The sequence below is a fragment of the Pteropus medius genome, unplaced genomic scaffold (genome assembly GCF_902729225.1).
Source record: "Pteropus medius unplaced genomic scaffold, Ma_sr-lr_union100, whole genome shotgun sequence".
Lineage (NCBI taxonomy): Eukaryota > Metazoa > Chordata > Mammalia > Chiroptera > Pteropodidae > Pteropus > Pteropus medius.
The window spans coordinates 13652776-13674488 of record NW_024340692.1 but is presented as its reverse complement, the minus strand read 5'-3'; the positions used below and the strand labels follow the sequence as shown (position 1 = coordinate 13674488).

General features: G+C 38.6%; 1 protein-coding gene across 1 annotated transcript in view; it reads right to left on the bottom strand.

Annotated features, from left to right (window-relative positions):
* Nucleotides 1-21713, bottom strand: part of LOC120621278 (histone-arginine methyltransferase CARM1-like) — a 196344-nt gene that overhangs the window by 10528 nt on the left and 164103 nt on the right. The window contains exons 6-9 of the mRNA XM_039886560.1: nucleotides 20587-20764; nucleotides 16327-16417; nucleotides 2292-2373; nucleotides 984-1069 (exon numbers count right to left, since the gene is read on the bottom strand). Coding sequence (XP_039742494.1) covers nucleotides 984-1069; nucleotides 2292-2373; nucleotides 16327-16417; nucleotides 20587-20764 — 437 coding nt within the window. The remainder of the gene's footprint in view (nucleotides 1-983; nucleotides 1070-2291; nucleotides 2374-16326; nucleotides 16418-20586; nucleotides 20765-21713) is intronic.

Below are 21713 nucleotides of genomic sequence, written 5' to 3'. Positions count from 1 at the left end.
GTGCAGAGCTAAAGCTGGTGAGCAGTGGATACATAGTTTAGGGAAAAAAGACACCTGAATTATCATAAGCTACCGAATTTTCTTGTTATTGCATGATGTTCTAGCCTACCCTGACTTACACAGCACCCTCCGTCCATTGTAATATCAAGATAGATGATGGTTTGATTTATTCAGCTGCATCGTCTAAAGTGTGATCCTTGTTTCCTCTGTAGTCCAAGCAAATTATAATCTGGCTGGGTCTTAAATTTCTTACCCAGAAAAAAAATATATTGGTCTTCTCAGGGAGAAAAGGGCAAAATACTAGTTAAAGGTCATCCAAAGAAGATTCACATCACCATCTGAAAAATGAGTCTTCATTGCAGAGTCTCTTCAGGTGGAGGGAAGGAGGGCAAAAACTAACATTTATCGAGTGCCCTCTTTGAAAATGAGCCAGTGCCTGTAAACTACTTAGCACAGAACCTAGTATAAAGTAAGACTCCATAAGTAGTAGCTCTTCTTGTCATTATTATGGGCACTGGCCTGGGTGAATGGTTAAAAAGCCCAGACTCTGGAGCCTTCTGAACGATTCAAATCCTAGCTCTAAGACATTTATTGATTCTGTGACCTTATGCAATTTATTGCTCTACTCTGCCTCATATTTGTCATTGGTAAAATGGGGATAACAATAGTACCATTTGCATAGGGTTGTTGTGAGGATTAAGTGAGTCATTGTGTGTAAAGGGCTCAGAATAGTGTCTGGCTACATAAGCACAAGCTATTACTATTTAATTTTTCTCATTCAATTTCTAAAGCAACCTATGAAGGAGGCATCATTATTCTTATTTTACAATAAATGAAACTAGTACTGTTGTACCATGCCTATGTGTGACTCATACCTAAAATCTCTTTCCTGTACGAGCAGCAAAACTCGGCAATGAAGTTTTGGGGATGGAAGAGGTGGACAGAAGATTCTAAAATCCAGAGCAACATGGATTGGTACAAACCTGTGGAGATCTGCCTCTTCTGCATCCATAAAGTTTACTGTGTACTTGACTGATCGAGCCATCAAAATCCTAATGTCAAATGTGTCCTTGGGAAAAAAAATGCAAAGATGTTATCTTTCTGTCAGAATAAACTAAATTTGAGCAAGATTGAAGTCTAGCTTTCCTCCTAAAATTTTAAGTCAATAGGAGATATAATTTAGAAGGCATAATCTTAATGAGAATAATATTAATAATAAAGGCTAACAGTTATTTAGTGCTTACTAAAAAGCCAAGTATTTTGTGCTTTATTGGGTTATATCACTTAATCTTCATAATTTCCCTAGAGCAGGCATTTGATATTTTTCAATCATCCAGAATTTACCTCTTCTCCTCATTCCGAAAAGTTCCACAGGAGCTAAGTTCACCCTCAGCTCCAGGTATGGCATGTGACTCCAATTTGGCCAATCAGAACATTACTTTTCCCCTGAAGGTGATTGGTTCACAGATGGGCACATGACCCAAGGTAGGATGAAAGGCTTTACCTAAACTAGTTAATTTTGGGCTTATGCCCAAGTCATTAGGAAAAGGCAGGCTTTCTTGTGAGACTTAGAGTTGTGAGAATCTGAGCCTGGAGCTTCCACAGCCATCTTGCTACCATGAGGGGAGGTCCTGTCTAGGAACAGAATTACATCAGAGGAAATGGAGATAAATGATGAGGATAGAAAAATCAGATTCTGGTGGCACTGTCTGAATTCTTGCAACAGAGCAAGCTCTATCTCCAGCCTTTGCAATTTTGGGGGGTCAGTAATTCCATTTTAGCCTAAGCCAGTTTGGGTTAGGTTTCCTTCTACCTACAGCCATAAGAGTTTCAGATAATGCAAACTTAAAGTTGTCCAATGTAACACAGCTAGATGGGGCCACAGTTGAAACCCAAATCTGTTTAGAACAGTGAAGCTCCTGTTCTAAGCTATTTATAATGCTTCCTTTTCAATATGCCTTGGGCCACTAGAATCAATGCGAGGATGTGAATTATTGAACAAACATGAGGGCTGAGTACGTGCATGGGGTGGGTTTCAGCAGTTCGAGAATTAGAACTTATTAATTGAAAGGCAGTCCCCAAATCTCCTTGCTTTCAATGATATTGTTCTCTGAGAATTTTTTAAATTGACTGGGAGATCAGAGCTGGAAGACTTAAAAAACACAGTGCTCTTCTGTGACGGCTTAGCACAGAGTCTGGCAGCATAGTATATCCCAGGTTCATGAATGAGTGAGTGAATGAATCAACAGATAAACACATGGGGAGAATGCCTATAAAGCGGACACACTTACTACTATTGGCTGTCTGAAGTATTCATCCACTGCAGCACCCCGGAGACTGGACAGGTTGACCCCATAGAAGCACTGCTGGTACCTGAAACAGCAGCATAAAGAATCACTGTGCCTCTTGTTTCTCATCTGAGTCCCTAAGCCCAGCACAGCTGCGATATGCCATGGAGCTCCTCACAGATCCTCTAGTTAGCCCTGGAGCAAGGATGAGAACATGTGAAGGGCAACTGGTCAATAGTGAATGGCAGAGGAGAAAATTCTAAGAATCTGAAGACTTGTACTTGACCTGGGGTTGGGGGAGAGAAAAGGGCAGAGGTAGTTGAGGCAAAGGACAGTACTTGTGAAGAGATCACTGAGAAAGATATTTGGGGGTAGAAAGGCCTCCGAGCTCCCACCCTTGACCTCGTGCCCAAGGTGGCTGCCTGATCTGACATGCTGTCCAGGTCCCAACATATTATTCCTGGGCCTTCTCATTATTCCAACTCAGAGCATGTCTTTGGATTTCCAAAGCCTCTGGACATTTCTGTAGCCACTGGCCTGAACTTTCATGATGACATTTGCTGTTGTGGCCAACACCAGGCAGAGTCATAAGTGAGTGATGGCTGTGCCTGGTGGTGAACTGAAGCTGGCTCATCAGTCTATTGTGCACATTACTTTCCAATTCTGTGATCAGTGACATCTGGACCACAGAAATTGGCAAGTGCTACAAATCATGCTTTCTCCCTTCAACGAGCCAGATGTAAAGCATTCATCCGCACACTACTGGTACCTGGAGCACAGCAGGTACTGTGTGGCTAATGGTCTTGGCTATTTATGGAGATCTAGGGTGTGGATTAAGAGCAGCTTTGTTTAAACTCTGCCACCAACTATCTGTGTACTTGGGCAAGTCACCCGAACTCTGTCTCAGTTTCCTTATTTCTATAATGGGAATGATCATAAGCTCATTTGGTAGGGTTATAGTAAAAGTTAAATGACTTACTACAAGTGAAGCAGTTTAGCAGTGCTTGGCATTTTGTTACTGCTATGCAAATGTTGACTAACATCCTCTGAATTTTAGATGAGCACTAGGGACTAGGGGACTGCTACCACGGGATTACTTGGGAGATCTTTTTAAAAACTCAAATGCCAAGGCCCAACTCCAGAAAGGTTTGGGGACCTTATAATTCAAGATTGAAGGCCTTTATCCTGAGATGGAAAAGAAGGTTCTCTAATAAGGGTGTGTGTGTATGTGTTGTACAGCCTGTGAATCAGATGGGAATTCAATTAATCAGTCTCCATCCTCCTCTAACCCCTGCTTCCGTCAACCTATAGGGGAGACAGAGAAAAACAAACACAGAATAAACATTAAAAAAATTGTGATGCAGTTAGACTTTGATGGAAAGGCCAGCCAAAGCGAGGCTCTAAAGCAGGAAGCAAAACTTCAGATGCTCTCACGGGTGGCAAGGACACCTAATAACATTAAGTCAACAGCCAGTGCTCAACCTCCAAGGAAACACAAGCCCCACTGAGCGACCTACACATCCTGAAGGGCTTGTCCCATTTCTCACCTCTGAGCCTTCGCTTGTTTTCCCTTCTCCTAGAATGTCCCTTTCTCTCTTTTGCCTTGTTAATTCCTACTCAATTTTTATGTATCAGATGTTTCCATTTAAAATGTAAAACTTTGTGTTATAATGAAATCTTTACGTTTTATTCACTTAAAAGCAGAAGTATTTTCTTTTTCATCAGTGCATAGCACTTAGCGCAAAGCCTCACGTATTGTTAAGACTGAAAATATCTACCCATGTATCTATCTATTTATATTTATTTAATGAATGAATTGAGTCCTTGGTGTCCTAAATGGCCCTATGTGTAGGAACAGGTGCCAATAAGAATAATGGAGAAACAGAAAATCATTCCCCCAAGTTTCTTCAGCTTCATTACTTGTTTCCTAATCTTCTCCTTCCACCATGGAACAGAGCCAGGCTGGCCCACAGGTAAAGTCAAATAGTGCTATATATCATTTATAAACACACACATTGAAAACAAGTCTCCTACAATCCTAGAAAATACTTGGAAACAGAACGCTGTACATTTATACAATCTTTTCATTATTTAGAAGGAAAGTGAGTGTGTTCTTAAAGAAATAAGTCATTGTCACAAAAATTTTTATTGGAGAGAAGGAAGGGATGGAGAGAGAAGGAGAAAAATAGTGAGGGGGAAAGAGAGGGGAAGGGAGAGAGGAGTGAGGAGGGGAGGGTCAAACAGAAACAGAAAGGAAGACAGACAGAATTTCCCAGGGATCCAAGAAGGACTCAATCTTGTTCTTCCTTTAGTATCCTGTGAAAAGCTTTGAAAAGGTGCTGATGCCTGGACTACATCCCCTCAATCTGGGGCGTAGCCCTAGTGGTTGTTTGTTGCCAAAGCTCGACAGGTGATTCTAATTTGCAATCAGAGTTGAATACTACTAAGCTAGCTGCTCTAGAATCCTCGCCAAGTAGGTGAAAGAGAAACCCCAAGAGCAAAGACAGCCTTCCACCTGGCAGTGGCTGAGGTTGAGAACGGCTCTCTATTCTTTGCACACAACCACAGCTCTCAGAGGGGCCCAGTCTGTGCCGTTTGCTTTGTGTGTTCAGTGCCAAGTAAAACCCAGCAGCCACATCAGTGTGGTGCAAATGGACACCATTCCTGGGGCAGATGGAGAGCTGTGGGCAAAGAGCCTACTGCCTGGATTTTGAAAACTTTCTGGCTGGACCATATTTTTAATTCTTAGAAATCTCATATCTCCTTCTGAAATGCATCATCAAATAATTAAAGCAGATGGGAGCTGGCATCTCTCTGGGTCTCCTAAGATACATTGTGAGGGGATGGATCAGGAAATGAATCTGTTGACTTGGAAGCTGGGGATCACTTCCATTGTTTTTATCATATGTGAGTTTTATTTTCCAAGTTAACTTGTGGTGGCTTTATGAGTGCATAAGGCAGAGTCGACATGTGTAGCTAAGTCCAATACACTGATGAAAAATCTTTTGTCTTGATTTCCAAATTCCAAGTGTCCTCCTGTTCCCTCTGCCCTCCTCCACCATAATACATGCAGCATTTGTAAAGTCCTGCAAATACAGTCCAAAAGGAAATCATGTTACTATTAGTTATGCCTAAACGTACCCTGAGTGTAGAGAAAGAGGCAACCCATTTACCATCACACTAACTTCTCCACACTCTCCGTTCAGAGCCTACCTTGGGGAAGAATACAAGAGAACCTCCCTTCTTTGGTCTCTTTTGTTCTTATTGTCTGCCCTCTAGTTCACCTTGGCCTTTTGTCCTTCCTTCCCCTCCACACATCTCTTCCCTGCCAGTGTTCCGGATCCGTCTTGGAAGAAGAGTGATATGACCTTAGGTTCTCTTGCAGAAGTAAGCCCTGGTCTTCCAGATTCAACAGAGGGCTGCTCTAACACAAGCACTCCTTTCTCTGGCTAATGAACTCACTCTCTCATAGCACAACTCAGACATTTTATTTTAATAAAAATCTTTATTTCTTCAATCTAACAAACAAAAATCACTCAGCTCCGATAAAAGTCCCCTTCTTTAAAAAGATCACAAAATAAAGAAAAGGAAGAAAAGGAAGGAGATAAGAGGGAGAGAACACCTTATTTGGCTGTTTGACAATTAATCAACTTTTGGGTATCTTAGTGTGCTATGCTCTACCAAAATTAACAATCAAGGGTATGCCAACCTGGTGAGAGACATATATAACCCGACGAACCAGAAACCAAAAGCAAGGATCTAAAAACATCACCTAAGTTACACATGGTGCTGCGCATGCAGCATAAGAGGGTGGTTGGAAAGGCCCCGTGGGAGTGCCCGGTAGGAGAAGGATGAGTATCGAGGAACAAACTGCATCTTTATTTGATGTCTTATATATTCCTTATACATTTCTTATACAAACAACCAAGCAGGACTTGAGGCTTGGTTGTTTCTCACAATTTTCTGCATTAGCAGAATGCAGACATACCATTGTATAAAGTAGTATTTATAAAGATGCTCAGCTCTTTATGTCTCTGGTTTTGCTGACTTAACCCTTAGAAAAGTAATATGGCTTATGTTTTACATGAGCTATATTTATATACATTTTGTATTTGTAAAAATATATTTTTTAGTATAAGAAAAGAGGGGGAAATGGGTGCATGGGTCTCCTTAAAATAAACCGAGCTTCAGACTGTGCTTCTTTCATAAAAATTTTAAAAAGCCTATGATTCTGTAAAGGAATCCATGGAGTACTCACAGGTGAGCCAATGCAAATCTAGACATTACTGGTTTGCACAGGAATTGGATCTGTGGAAGCCTGTATTGGAAGGAAGCGTATATCCATCAAAACAATTACGGTGGACATCTTTGCTTGTTCTTCTTCTGGTAACAGTACCAGACCTTTTTTTGGGAGGCACCTCTTCCCCACTCTCAGCTCTTGCAGTTTGGATGGTCCTGACTCTGCCCTCAGCTCTGAAGTTTGGCATGTGGCTCAGTCACAGCCAATCAGAGCATTTCTCTCCCTGGCCTTAGCAATGGACCCAGGGTTAAATATCTGACTCAAAGAAAGTCTAAGACTTTTGTCAAACTGTTGCTAAGGAGAAGTGGACATGAACCTATGAGTCTGTGGATTTGCCGGAAATTACACATCAGCCATAAGTAAAAAGCCTATCCAAGAATGGAGCCAATCTGAGGCATAAAGAGAGACCTGGGCCCAATGAGAGTGTCTGTGCCCTGAATCCATTTGTGCCTGAGAAGCTGAATCTATACTTGGGCTCTTCAGATACACTACTGAGAAGTGTTCTTTTCTTTAGCCATTTTTCATTAGGTTTTGGGTCACTTAAAACCAAAAATTGGGTCACTTAAAACCAAAAGAAAACAGTTAATAAAATAAGAGCTCTGCTGTCAGAAGATCTAGAAACTGAAGTACTATATCCCTGACTACACAAGTCTGGGTGTGTACGGGCCCTGTGGCAGAATATTATGGAAGAGCTATGGGTTTGACATAGGTTACATAAAAAGAACGTAGAAATTGAGGCTCATTCTATGAACAAAAGTCAGATGAGTTCAAGAGTTGTAGATATAGAGAACTAGTGGAAATATCTATAAGAAATACTGAATAGTTGAAAGGATATTACAGTTCCAGGAATCATTGAAATACAATGAAACAAGGGAAGTGGCCTATGAAAATCAAAACATAATTGCATTGGCCATGGTAGTATTCCTGCAAAATTTCTTTCTCGGTGATATTTTGCACATACACTTAGCTTCTGACAAAAATTTGGTTATATTACGTGGCAAATTATATTACGTGGCTCTTATTTGATATACAGGGTATATTTATGAACCAGTGACTATCAGGGCCAAATATAGTTTTGAGAAAGACCAAAATACTTAAAACTCTACCTATGCCAAAAGCACCTTTAGTAGAAATTTCAGTTTGGGGGCATAATTAGCCTAGGAATAAGCCATCCATTATCTTAGTTGAATTTAGCAGCTTGTCCATTCAGCTGAATACATTTCCTTAAGAAGGATGTGTTTCTCAACAGTATCAGGGTCAACAAGGCATTTAGTAGACTCACAGCAGAAAGGTGAGAGGAGGAAGCTCTCCTTGCCTGTGGCAGAATTCTACTTACATTCATCTTCTGTTGTCCTTTGCAAGCACAGACTTTTAATTTCTGTAAAGAACAACTGACAATAATGGCCATCCACCACTGGCATCCCCGATATCACTCAAATGGTTCTACCCTTCTCAGGCATGATGAATGCACGCCACCCACTCGCAATTCTATGAAAAGGAAATTGGTTCTTTTACTTTTGATTCCTTAGGTGGTATATCACCTTTTACTTGTCTCATCAGCTCAGTCTTACCCATCTGTGGAATCCTCAGCCAAGTGTTCTGCCTCCGCTATGTCAAGGTGTGGGTTCATCTGACCCCACATGAGCACAACCCAACAATACCTCACTTCAGGTCTGCACTGGGTGTTTCTCCCCTTCTGTCAGGGGGCATCCATGCTGACTCGGGCAGGAGATGCCATGAGACCCATTTGGTGCCCATGCAGTACAACCCAAAACTGCAGGCTAGTTAATGTTGAGGGCTGAACAGTTGACTAATGGGGAGATAAGAGCCAGTGAATAAATACACTTTCTCTTTCACTCTCTGAATAAACTGTCCTGAGATGTAGTTCATTCAACTCCTTAAAGACGGTCCTGAGGGATAAAGCAATCTCGTGGTGTTTCATTTCATGCGGTGGTCCGCTCAGTAATATACTTTTGTATTAGCTCTTCTTCCTTCTCTGCCTCACTCTTGTGTCTCCTCATTCTTGTTTGATTGGTACTGCATTCTTTAATAAAGCTGTAGCTTATAAGTTTTGCCTAAGACCACAATTCCTAGGTAATCCAAGCTAAGACAATCAATATGAGGTGTGGCCCTAGAATGTAGACCCTCAAGATGAAATTACTAGTTTGATGACAATAGAATTCTCATTGCTAGTGGGGAATGATATCCCTTGGTATGTAGTTTCATCACAATTACTAATGGTCTCTCTAGTGGTTAATGAGGATGCAGTAAATGTAGAAGGTAAAACATTGAGCTATGTAGTGACAAGACAGTAAAACAGTAATAGAAGAGCTGCAAAGGAGATTAGATGTGTAACCTTGACAGAACTTATGTATCACAGTAGTGCTCTGAGACCTGAAATTGAGATAGTTGAGTGGCAGAGAATCCTGAAAACACCTTCTCAACTCCCCAGAATCCTTCAGGCCAGCAGAAGCAGAATTCTCTTCCATGTTTTCAGTGGAGAGCAGCTTCCCTTTGCCTGAAGACTGCACAACTTCTCCTGAAGCCTGTGCCTTGAAAGGTAATTTCATTCCCCTCCAGATCTGCCGCACTATTGCCCATTGCCTCTAAGCAGTCCCTCACTACTGTCAGGCTGATGGACTCCAGCACAGTAAGTACAATTCCTATTCCCGGAGGAGATAACTTACATACCTAAGAAACTGCAGAAAGCAGTTGGTTATTATTTTCTGCTAAGAACCAGATAAATATGTACTAGAGTGAATTGTAAGGGTTTTGGACTGGGGAGGGTAGAATATAAGTTAGGATAGGGTACAATTTACTGATATAGGGCACTCAGGGTTCAATGTTCTAGAAAGATTCTAGTCCTAATAGTCTCCCTGGGATGTCACTTTGAAGCTCAGTCATCGTGATGTCCAATAGTTAACAAGGTAGAGATTCCAGAACTTTTGCAGCATAGTATTGAGGAAGGGTCAGAAGGTTCAGAGAGGTGAAAATGCTAGAAGGATTTATTATGGAAGACCTAAGAACAGCTCACCAGGCTAAGTTCTCAGGCAAAGCCCAGGAAACCCTACTTTCATAAAGGTAACAGAGAATGAACCAGTGAGAGAGCAGTGGCATTTCTGAGATGCTTAGGGTGGCTGTCCTCAGTAGATCTATAATAGGTGGTGTTGCCATTAAGTTGTGTTCCTAATGAGCACAATTTGAATGACATTTCAGAGTGTCAGAAGCAAGAAGGCAGTAATTAACTGTCATAGGCAAGAATGACATAATTACTGTGTTGGACAGCAAGGCTTGAGTGGCAGTGAAGGTACCTTGACCCACAGGGATCTGTGATAGCTGCTAGCAGATCCTTGTGTTACCAGAAAGGTGAGATAGATGTACAGTCATTAGGATAGTGCTCAATTTGTATAACAACAACAACAAAAATTTGCTAGCTGGTGAGCAGAATGATATCAGCTGTCACAATGAAAACAGTGGATCCCTTGGCCAGTTTCCAGATCTAATTTCCAGATCTTAATTATGGATCCAGAGACCTCTGGTCCATGACTGAAGTGGAGGCCCAGTCCTCTGAAGGACCCTGTAGTGCCACCACAAGCACCTTTGGTAAATATTCCTCAATCCTTCACCAAAGGGACCTGGATTTCTGTGACAAAGAAACTACATTGGAGAAAGAATATCCCAATTTTTAAAGGAATGTTAGAAGGCTGAGCTGATATTGATCATTCCAATTTTAGACTATGTGCTGCTGAAGCGAGCACTAAACTGATATTGATACTAGAGAACTTAGAACACCTCTGGTTATTGCGGGCTTATGGAGGACAAGGAGTAAATGAAGATTTGGATCAAGTCCATCGCATGGGGTGTCCAAAGGGTTCATTACCCACCCTGTGGTTATTTCCCCAGTCCATGAATGTACGATTGGGATAGATATATTCAGCATTTGGCAGAACTCTTACTCTGCCCCGTGAAGAAAAGGCTATTATGGTAGCAAAGTACAAGTAGAGGAAACATCGCTGAAACTGAAACCCCCCTATCCCTACATAGGTAATATTGTTATCTTTAATTTATAAATAAGAAATTGTGTCTCAGAGAGATTAAATTAACTTGGCTAAGGTTTTACAGTTAGTAATTGACAGAACCAAGAATTAAACACAGTTCATTCTGGCTCTAGAGTCTGATTCATCCAACTTTTCAGTACTGCCTGTTTGCCTATGCTTTTATGTTCTACAACCGTAGTAAATGTAATAAGGTAAACTAGTCCTATCTCACACTTCATGAGGGCATCTGGTTATTCCTCTTAATTGATCTTATAGATATATATTCTCTTATATGAAAATCCATTTAAAATTGCATTTAAAGGCCTTGGTTTAAAACCCCTGAACCAATTATTTTCAATAATACCAGTAGTAGCCATCACATAAAGTTTTACAGCTAAGAATGATGAGTCTTCATGACCGAGCCTTACTCTCAGCAGATATTTTTCAGAATCTTAATTAATAAGGACCATGAAATCTTAATCAAGAAAAGGAAATTATTAATTTTGTAAATGGCTGCTAACATCACAATGTAGTAATTTTGTCTACTAAGAGAGAACTCCATCACTAGTTATTAGAAAGGGTAAAGCTATATGCTTACCATATACTTAAACTAAAATGAATTTTAGAGTTAACTACATTTTAAAATATGAAATGGAAAAAGTGAAACATGAAAGAAGCAGAAGGAAGTTAATACCAGATTCAGGGTGAGGAAGCCCTTTCCCAAATAAAAGAAGGAAAAAAAACTATAATAGAAAATATTGGTAGATTTCGCTACATAAACAAACTTTGTCTATTGTAGTAAAAACAACCACAAAGAAGATTGATTACAAGGCAAATTGAAAACTCTGAAGAAAATACAACAGTCTTAATACCCTTAATATATAAAAGATTCTTATAAATCAATGTATTTATCTTCTAGTTAACAAAAATGTGTTGAATAACTACTATTAGCTAGCTTAATAGCTAATGATGGGGACAGAGCAGTAAACAGCCACTTTCATGGAACTTGTAGTCTCATGGGAAGAGACAGACATTAAATAAAATAAATAATACCATAAAATATGGAAGACGATAGACAATAAGGGCTCTAGAGGAAAATGAGGGAGAAGTAGGTAGGATAAATGTTTCCAGGAGAGAAGAGATGACAATTTTTAATTGATAGAAGGTCTCCTTGGGAAGACGACATGTAAGCTAAGACCTGAAGGAGGTGAGAGCAAGCCTCAGGGCCATGTGTGTTTCAGGCCGAGGAATGGCTGTGAGATGGGAGCAAGCTCGGTACGTTCAAGAGGAAGCAAGGAGACTAGACAGTCAGGCCAGAGTAGAGAGAATAAGAGAGCAAGTAGCAGGAGATATCAGAGGTACAGCAAGTAAAACTAGATCCATAGTTTGACCATCCATTGTGAGAACTTTGGCTTTTACTATGCAGAAGAAAATGGTCTGAATTATATATTATCGAGATCATTTCGGGTGTTTAAAAAGAGGAAGTGAGTTGAGAGACTATTTCAAGACTGTTGTAGAAGCAGTGTTTTTTGTTTTTTCTTGTTTTGTTTTTGATTTGCAGGAGTGGGTGAGGGATGGTGATAGTGAAGATCAGCAGCTTGCTTTTGAACATGTTACATTGAATATGCCCAACAGATATCCAAATAGACTTGTTAACAGCCAGATGGACATCCAGAATCTATGGTTCTAGGGAGAGGTATGGGCTAGAGTTCTGACTATGGGAACTATTGGCCTAAAGACAGTATTGATAGCTAGGAGACTGAGATCAGGGTAGCCAGAAAGAGTAGACATTGAAGAACTAACCTGGAGTCAGTCCAATATTAAAGATTTGGATCAAGAGAAGGAGTCGGGAAAGGAGACTGAGAATTTCGGGCCAATAGGAAGTAAGACAATCAGGTTTAGGCTCCAGAAGTGAAGAGCCCATGGTGTCAAGTATTGCTGATAGGAGAGCAGATGAGGACTGACAAGTGATTATATTTGATGTTCTCATTTATTTAGCCTGTTAGTTGTTCCTCAGTCTCTCAGCACACTCCCTCAGAATACACCCCTCCCACCTCTCAGCCATTTCCACTTCTTCGCTTCTTTTAACAAAAAATCATGTAAGATTTCACCACATGTTCTCGGGATTGATGCAACAAAAAGCACACCTGCTAGTAGTCTAATACAGAAACCACTTTACAAAGAGAAGGGAATAAGAAGGAAAGCAAAGTATGTGAATTTTGATAACTATATATATTTTTAAAATATTTTTTGTGTTTATTGACTAAACATAAAACTATTCAAATGTACCAGCTATTGAAGAAACACAGATTAAAAATAAACTGGCCAGCATTTTTTTTGGAAATCAAATTGGCATTTAAAAAAAAAAAAAAAAGCACACATCCGTATGGGCAAGACTCAGCAGACATTCTCATATACAACTGGTGGAAGTGTTAATTGGTAAAACTTTTCCACAGGGCAATTTGGCAATATATAAGAACAATTTTTTTTTAAGTTTCTTCTTCACACCTTTTGGTCCAGTAACTCTGCTTCTAGCAATTTATTGTAAGGAAACAAACAGAATGCACACCAAGATTTCTGTAAGAGGATACTTACTTTAGTATTAATTCCTATAGAATTTAGAATATAGATATCTATAAAATTCTACATTCTTATAGAATATAGAAACAATATTTTAGTCTTATTGCTTATAGAATTTATAGGATTCAAACAGTAATTAAAATAATTTAATATCCAATATTGGTGTTTAAGTCAATAAATTATGAGAGAGCCACATAAATACTTTGTAGCAAAAGAATATTTAAGAAATATGAGAACAAGGTACTGTCATATTACAAAAAAAAGGAAAAAAGCTATAAGATGGGATTTATGGTATGATTCTAATTTTGTAAAGTAAAAGAACAGAAAACTTGGAAAAACATCAACTAAAATCTCAATAGTGATTATTTCTGTATGTGCTTGAGATTATCGGTGTTTTTACTTATTCAGAAATATTTACTGAGGGCCTACCTGTGGCAGGCACTGTTCTGGGTGCTTGGAAGACGTTAGTGAAAAGTGACAGAATTCTGGCCCTTGCAGTGCTTACTTTATATTAGGATACAGAAAATAAACAATAATAAAGGGATAACATATCTTTTAGGAGGTGATAAGAGCTAGAGAAAAAAAAAACAGCAGAAAAACATGGAATTGGGGAGGGGTATGGCTGTCAATTTAAACAGGATGGTCTAGGAAGGTGGTATTGAGAAGATGGCATTTAATAAAGACTTTATGGAGGTAAAGGAAATAGCCATGTAAATACTGAGGAAAAAGTATTCTAGATAAAAAGATCAGCAAATGCAAAGTCCATAAGATGGGAGCATGTCTGATATGTCTGAAGATCAGCAAGTAAGCTTGAGTGGCTGGAAGTGATTGAACATGGTAGTCGGAAATGAGGAGCCAAACTGGGTAGAACCCACTGGAAGGTATTGGGAATGTTGGGAACAGACAGGTTAAGAAGCTATTGCAGTAATCGAGATGAGATGATAGTATTGGGATAAAGGGGGAATACTGAGAATTGGTAAGATTCTGGATATATTTCGAAAGTAGAACCAACATAATTTCCTGATGGTTTACATATGGGGTACAAAAAGAGGCCTTCAAGGTTTTGGGATTGATGATTGGGAGGAGAAAGCTGTCAGCAATTGAGGTGGAAAGACTATGAGTAGAGCGGGTTTGGGATGGGAGTCGGGGAGATGAGGAGTTTTGAAGATGGTAAGTCTCTCCAAAGGGAGATGTCCAGGAGGGAGCTGGCTATGGAAAAACGTGGAGTTCACAGGACATGTCTGAGCTAGAGAGATACACTTAGGAATCATTAGTGTACAGATAGTATTTGAACTTTGTGAATGGGTAAGCTCACCAAAAGAGTAACTGTGGACAGAGAAGAAGTCCACAGACTGTGTCCTAGGGCACTCCATCATCAAGAGGTTAAGGAGACAAGTAACACCTGCAGGAGGACTGAGAAAGTCACCAGTGAGGCAGGAGGAAAATTTTAAAAATGTGGGGCAAATAAGTATTTCACATTCTGCTCAAATGCTCCTCAAATGCCAGTAGGTTAAATAAGTTGAGAAGTGAGAATTGATCACTTGATTTAGCAATGTGACAGTCAGGGCACTGGTCACCTTGATAAGGGGAGGTTTGGCAGAATATCTTGAAAGAAACTGAAGGGATACTTACAGATGGTTGAGTACAGACAACATTTTTGAGGAATTTTGTTGCAAAGGAAATTAAGAGATGAGTGGTGGTTGACTGGGGAAGTGAGATATAAAAAAATTTATTTTTTTTCTCTTTAGATAGAATAAATAGCAGCATGTTTATATGCTGACGGGGAACCTAGCCGGTCCACTATGATCATTAATATTCTCAAGGTAGTAAGATGGCAGTTGGAAGGTCACATAAGGAATGCCTAGACAACCAACCTCCCCCACTAGTCTGGTCTACTCTGTTATCTAAACTCTTAACTCTCCAACTTCTTCATTGAGTCAGAAGGTCACATTTAAAAGAGAAACATTTAGGTCAGCATGACCTTATAGAACAACAATCATAATTACGGTCTCCCTCACCTCATTGCCCCCCAAACACCAAGAAGCCATTCTCCCCCACTGGAAAGTTCTGTGGCTTGAAGTTTCAGAATTACAAATTTAGCAGAATCCAGGACATGCTATGATTCTGGTTGGAAGGCCTATTTTGCAAGAAAAAAAGTGAAGAAAAAGAAAAATGTTAGCCTTTTGACCCCACTCCTCATAGAATTTTGTAGCCGAGGAAACCAAAGCACCTCCTATTTGCTGCCCCTTCACCAAGGGATAGAATTACAAAGAGAAAACCCAGAAAATCAACTTTGGATACCTCTATTAGAGGGTTCTGCATACTTCAACCAGAAATCAAAGCTTAAATTTTAGCATCCATACGCATCCATCTTTCAGCACATGCCTGTGCTCTCTCCTACACACCTAACATTCCCACACGGATGATATCCATTCTGTTTCTCCCATCAATGGGTCCAATATCATCATTTTCCTTCCCTCCTTCTCTTTATAAAAACCAGTTCTCAGAAAAAAATGCCAGGTGGTAGGAATTTTCTGTTAGTTCTCATTTGACAAATGAAGATATTAGGTCTCAGAGGGTGAAGTGAACTGCTGAAAAGCCAACAGCCAATTAATAAGAAAACTCCAAAAAAGTTTGATCAACTCATTTACACTGAGCTGTACTGTTTGGTATGTTCTCTGACAGAGGCATGTTCTAAGAGAAGCCATAGCCCTGAACCAAAGGAATGGATGCTGAAAAGTGGAGGGGACGTACAGCAGGCAGGGGGGCGGGGCTGATGTAACTTTACCATGGGATAGTATTTTGGGTGTTTGATACTGCATAAGCAGTTAGCCAATTTGTCTATTTCCGTTTTCAATGAGGAGTGATTTTGCCCCCAAGGAGTTTTCAATGAGGAGTGATTTTGCCCCCAAGGGGACATTTGGCAATGTGTGGAGACATTTTGTTGTCACAACTCGGGGGGAAGGCACCATTGGCATCTAGTAGGTACATACCAGGGATACTGGTAAACATCCTATAGTGCCGAGGACAGCCCTTGTCCCCAATATATGAACCAAAATGTCAATCATTTTAGAAACCCTGTTTTACTCTGAAAGAAAAGGAAGGGAAAGGACAACATTACCAAAAGTTGGCTCTGGAGTAGTGTTCCATGTAGAGCTGCTCATCAGAAAAGGGGGCCAAGTGGATGTCACTGAATGTCGGGAACATCATTCCTAGTGAGCAAAAGACAACAGACCCAAAAGTTGACTCTTACTGTCTTCTGATTGAAGGGTTCACTTACTCACCACTTGACCCATTCCATTCTTTTATCTATTTCCATTATTACACAACAGGCTAAAATACAATTTTGTCTAAAAGAAAGGATAAGAAAATTAGGCAGAAAATCGGAGGGGATATAAAAAAAAATACCAAAGCATGTCCCAATGCTAAATGATAAAAGCTTGTAGAGTCCTAGCTGAGGCATTCAACCCGGCATTTGTTTCTTCTCAGCTGTTGGCTTTTATCTTTTCTGTATGTTCTGTGTTTGGAATTCTGGGCATTCCCTTTATTTATTTATTTATTTATTTATCTCTTAGTTATTATAAAAACAACTTAGCTTTGAAAATAATCGACATTTCATTATTCTATCACATTATTTTCTTTCTTAGTCTCTGTCCATGTATAATCATATTGACTATTTTTTAAGTGCTGTTAGAATCTGTACTTACATGCAGGCTCACCATCTTCCATGCTGGATGCCCACACTTGTGTTCTTTTTCCTGACATTAACAGTCACCAGGGGAAAAGCAGATTCTTTGGTGGGCAAACAAATATGTAAATTAGCATGCCTGAAGCACGTAGACTTAGTGATCGGCATTATGATTCTTGTCATTTTAGGGAGACTCTTTTTCAGAGCCATTTATTAAACTGAACATGAAAGAAAGATGAATACCCCTATTTCAGAAATGAGGATTGCCTAAAAAAACTGGAGATGCTGTCACGAAAATAGTAATAATACCTCAAATTTCTTGATTTTGTTAACTCTGCCATCAAATCTTCTATGGGCTTTCCATGTATTAATTCATTTAATCCTCATAACAATATTAAGTGGGTCAAATTATTACATCCATTTTATAAATGAGAAAACTAAGGAACAGGGAAATTTAAGTGGCTTAACTACAATCTCAGAGCTAGTAAGTAGAAGGGCAAAATCCAGGAGTGGAATCTCATCAGATAGTCAAGGGCCCCATACTTTAATTCAATGTCTGTTAAAATAGAACAGATTGTTTTATTTAGGGAATTTTTAGAGGTAGTCAGAGAAAAAGCATGATTGTAACATCATTCATATGTCACCATCTAAATCTCAGGTGTTGGTGCCAAAAAAATAACGATTACTCGGTGGTTTTTCAAATTCAAGATAGAAACATATTAAGCAATCTTATTTTCCCCATAAAGTTAGGAAACTTCAGAAGAAAATGTTTTGAGTCTAAGTCTAATAGGAATTCCAAAGATATGAGATAAAATTGAGGAGAGGAAATCATCCAAGGTAAAATATAAGGAAAGTTCCAAGAGTTGAAGAAAATTAGTTTTCTGATTCAACATATTTACTACATGTCCACCACAAGAATTTAAAAAGTTTCACACTAAGAAGACTAGAAATAAAAAGATACTAAAGGTGTCCACAGGGAAAAACTGTCATTTTAAAGGAGTCAGAATGACGTTGGACTTTCCAATAATAGCAATGTTGGAAACCAGAAACTAGAAAAAGATGCCTTAAAAATACCGAGTAAAGATTGTTTTCATGTTAAATTCTCTACCCAGCAATATAATACACAGACTCAAATCAAAGTAACTTCTTAAGCTCCTTTTCTTCAGAACCTGTTAGAGAATATTTGTGGAAATGATAGTGTAAACCAAGAAAGAGTAAGACACAAGAATAAGAGAAAGTCAAAGTATGGTAGTGATGCGATTGCCTGAAAAGCAGCCAGTTCATGTGTGATGGAAGAGGACAGAAGATCACAGGAGGAAGGCTTCCACAGAACAAATACTGAAAGGATCTGTCAGACCCATTAAAGCATGGAAAAAACTAGTCCTGAGTATATAGAAAAATAAGCTAATGAAGAAACAAGGCAGTTAACTCCAGAAAAAGCAAAAGATTACATGTGAAAACACATAATCATATGCACCTACCCTATCACCTGATTCAGCACTGAACAATATTTACATTGTCATAATAATGTAAACACTGATTACTGATTTAACCAAATAATGATCTAGGTCCATATTTCTTTATATTAAATTCTGAGATCCAAAAAGCTCTGCAAAGCAACAGATTTTTGTAAGTTTGCAACATTGTTTGATGGCAAAACTTGACCTGAACTGATGTGAGTCTATTTATATTCCTTATTTATTTCACTTGGCATCTATATTCATCTTTTGTTGCAGAAATATGTATTTCATTATGGAGTGTTGCCTCAGATCTGAATGGAGGTGTTAAGTAATATATGGTATTTGAGTGTATTGTCTTTCCAAAGTCCTCCAGATTCTGAATTCTGAAACGTATTTGGCCCCTGGGGCTAGGATAAGAGATTGAGGACCTGTATAAATATACTGAGAGGATTGGGGGAGGGAGGGTACATCAAGAAGGGAAAGAGCTGCTACATAGGAGAGCTGACTTCTCAACCGCAGTGTGACAAGAATAACAATATGACAACTTTACATAGAAATATGTAGGTAAATAAATAGAAGAAACAGAGAATAGAGTTGAAAAGGAGAGCCTTTGGGGAGAAGTGTCAGGATGGGAAGAGCTGTGACAGAGGGTTACTATTTTTCATTATAAACCTTTTTATTATTATTTGATGTTGTAAACTATGTCTTATTTTGATGGAAAATAAACATAATTAGGAAAAAATCAATCATCCTTCCCTCAGGAACACACAGGGTAGAAAGCTGATAAAAACAGTATTTATTTCTACTTGTCTAGTTAAAGATACATAGCCCAATGTAAAATTTCATATCCATTTCAAATATCTGGGGAAATATTCAGCTTAGGAAGGCTCAATCAGATGCACATTAATTAACTGTGTGAAATCTTATCATACAAAAGCACCTCACCATTTGAAGAACCAGAAAAAAAGGGATAAAAATTCTTCCTGCGGGGGTGGGGGAGGTGCTAAGGAGGGAACCTAAGCTCCTTTACTTTCATCTCCTACGGTTCAATTTTATTGCTTGAACACAAGGCTTCCAAGGTTATCCTGGGTTGTTTTACAATGGGGACGCTAATGAAGTTCTTGAAATTCGGTATACTTTGCCAAAGTTTATTAATTTTTGCACATGAGTTTTTAAAGTATTTCTGAACCCCTAAATTTAGAAACATGTAGGAAATTACAGATGAGCCTCAATCTTTATACGTATATAATGTGTAACCTGGTGAGTACAAGTTGCACTTTTATTTGCTATTTTGTTTTCATTGGATATCAAGGTGGAGAGCCATAATATTTGGTAATTTAAAGTAAACAAAATTAAGGTAAGAAACTACAATTCTCATGGGAGATGCAACTGTTAAAATTGGCCAGATACTTTCTACCCCTTAATTGAAAAATTGTGTTTTGGAACGTGTCCACTCTCTCTGGTGAAGAGTGGAAAGTCAGCATGTGTGCAAGAGTTATGAGTGTGGGTCAGACAGATCTGGGGTCAAATCTCTGCTCTGTCACTTATTAGAAGTGTGTCCTTGTTAAGCTGCTGTCACTCATGTGTTCTTCAGTGTTCTCTTCATAAAGTGAGGATCATACTAGTGTGTCCCACTAAGCCAGGTCTCAAACTTGGCACTATTGAGATTTTGGGCTGGGTAACTCTGTGATGTTTGGGGGCTGTCCTATACACTAAACACATTAGCATACGCAGACATTTGCTAAGTGCAAAAATATATTGGACTTTATATTTTCACCTTGATTATATGCAGTGATCAAAGGGAAAGAGACAGACATACAATAGAAAAAGAATGTGTCAAAAAATATAGACCCTAGTTTATCACATTATAGAAGGCCAGCTTGAAAGGGCTTTAGATGTTATTTTTAATAATACAGATAAGGAAATCAAAGTGAAAAGGTCAAGTTCCTAGGCCAAGTTTCTAAGGAAGAAAGTGATAAAACGGGGACAAAAATTCATAACTCTGAACTAGTTTTCTATACCGTATTGCATACTCTGTGGCACACTGCCATCAATGTCTTCATGGTTAAAGACTAGCTCATTTGTTATGGAAAAATAAGATGAGAAAATCAAAGAATCATTGTAATAGAAATACTCTCTCCTTCTTTCTGTCAAGAATTAAATGCAGGGGAAAAAAGATGGCAAATTTTATGAAAAAGCTAGCCTATTTTTAAACTAGGACTGGCCAACTCACCATTTGCTTTAAGCCATTTTTTGGAATGAAGGTAACTCTCCAGCATCCTTTCATTGAAAAGCATGTATCCCATTGGTTCAGAAATGATCACATCTACAGCCTCAGGAAGTGAGATTTCTTCAATTTTCCCTGGCAGAACAATGATCTTGTCTGAAAGGTGGTTATTTTTCACTAACATCTGAAAAAGATAAAATAGGGTACCAGTATTATTGTTATACAGAATCTTATGAAAAATAAGTGTTATAGTTATGGGTTTGACAGTGTGGCAGGGATAAGAAGGAAGCAACATATTTGTTTCTATAAACACTTTAAAAATATTTTTCTTACTGCACAAATATTTCATGTTTAATATAGATAAATTAGAAGATACAAACATGAAATAAAAATATGTAAAACTGTACCACATACAAATAACTATTAGCAGTTTGATGTATACCTTTCCAGTCTCTTTTTACAAACATACACTTATATGTGCGTATGAGTGAGTATGTGTGATCTGCGTTTATGTGTGTGTATATATATATATGCACATACACTTTTGGAAGGATTGTTTTGTATCAATAGTTTCAGCTTATTTCTCATTGTTCTGCCTGCAGTAAAGATGCCAAAAGCCTCTATACAATAATCTTGCACAAATTAATGATCTTGATCCTTATTAAATTATCTCTTGATCTTTTGATTCCAAAAATAATACTCTGTTCATTAACCTGTCTTTAGAAATACATTTTACGGTTATGTAGTCATTTTTCTTTGTTGTCCTCTGTATTCTATTTAATAACTTTGAACTCATTTAAAAGAGGGAACTTGAAGAGAAATATATTTATTTCTAATATAGGTCTTCTTAATGCCAAATATGACACATTAAGGAAATTGGCCAATTTTAACAGTGGTATTATTACATTTATGTCTTTTTACTGTCTAAAAAATATATTTCCTAATAAAAATATACATACACTAGCATAAATATATACAGCATATTCCTTTTCAAGTTGTGGTTCTCTGACACCCTGAGACTTTTACATCTTTGCTCATTATATTTATACATAGTCAGAAATCTTCCATTTTGTATTTTTGTTAACTTGATCCCTTTCATCATCTTGAATGCAGTATACCATGAATTTATCATG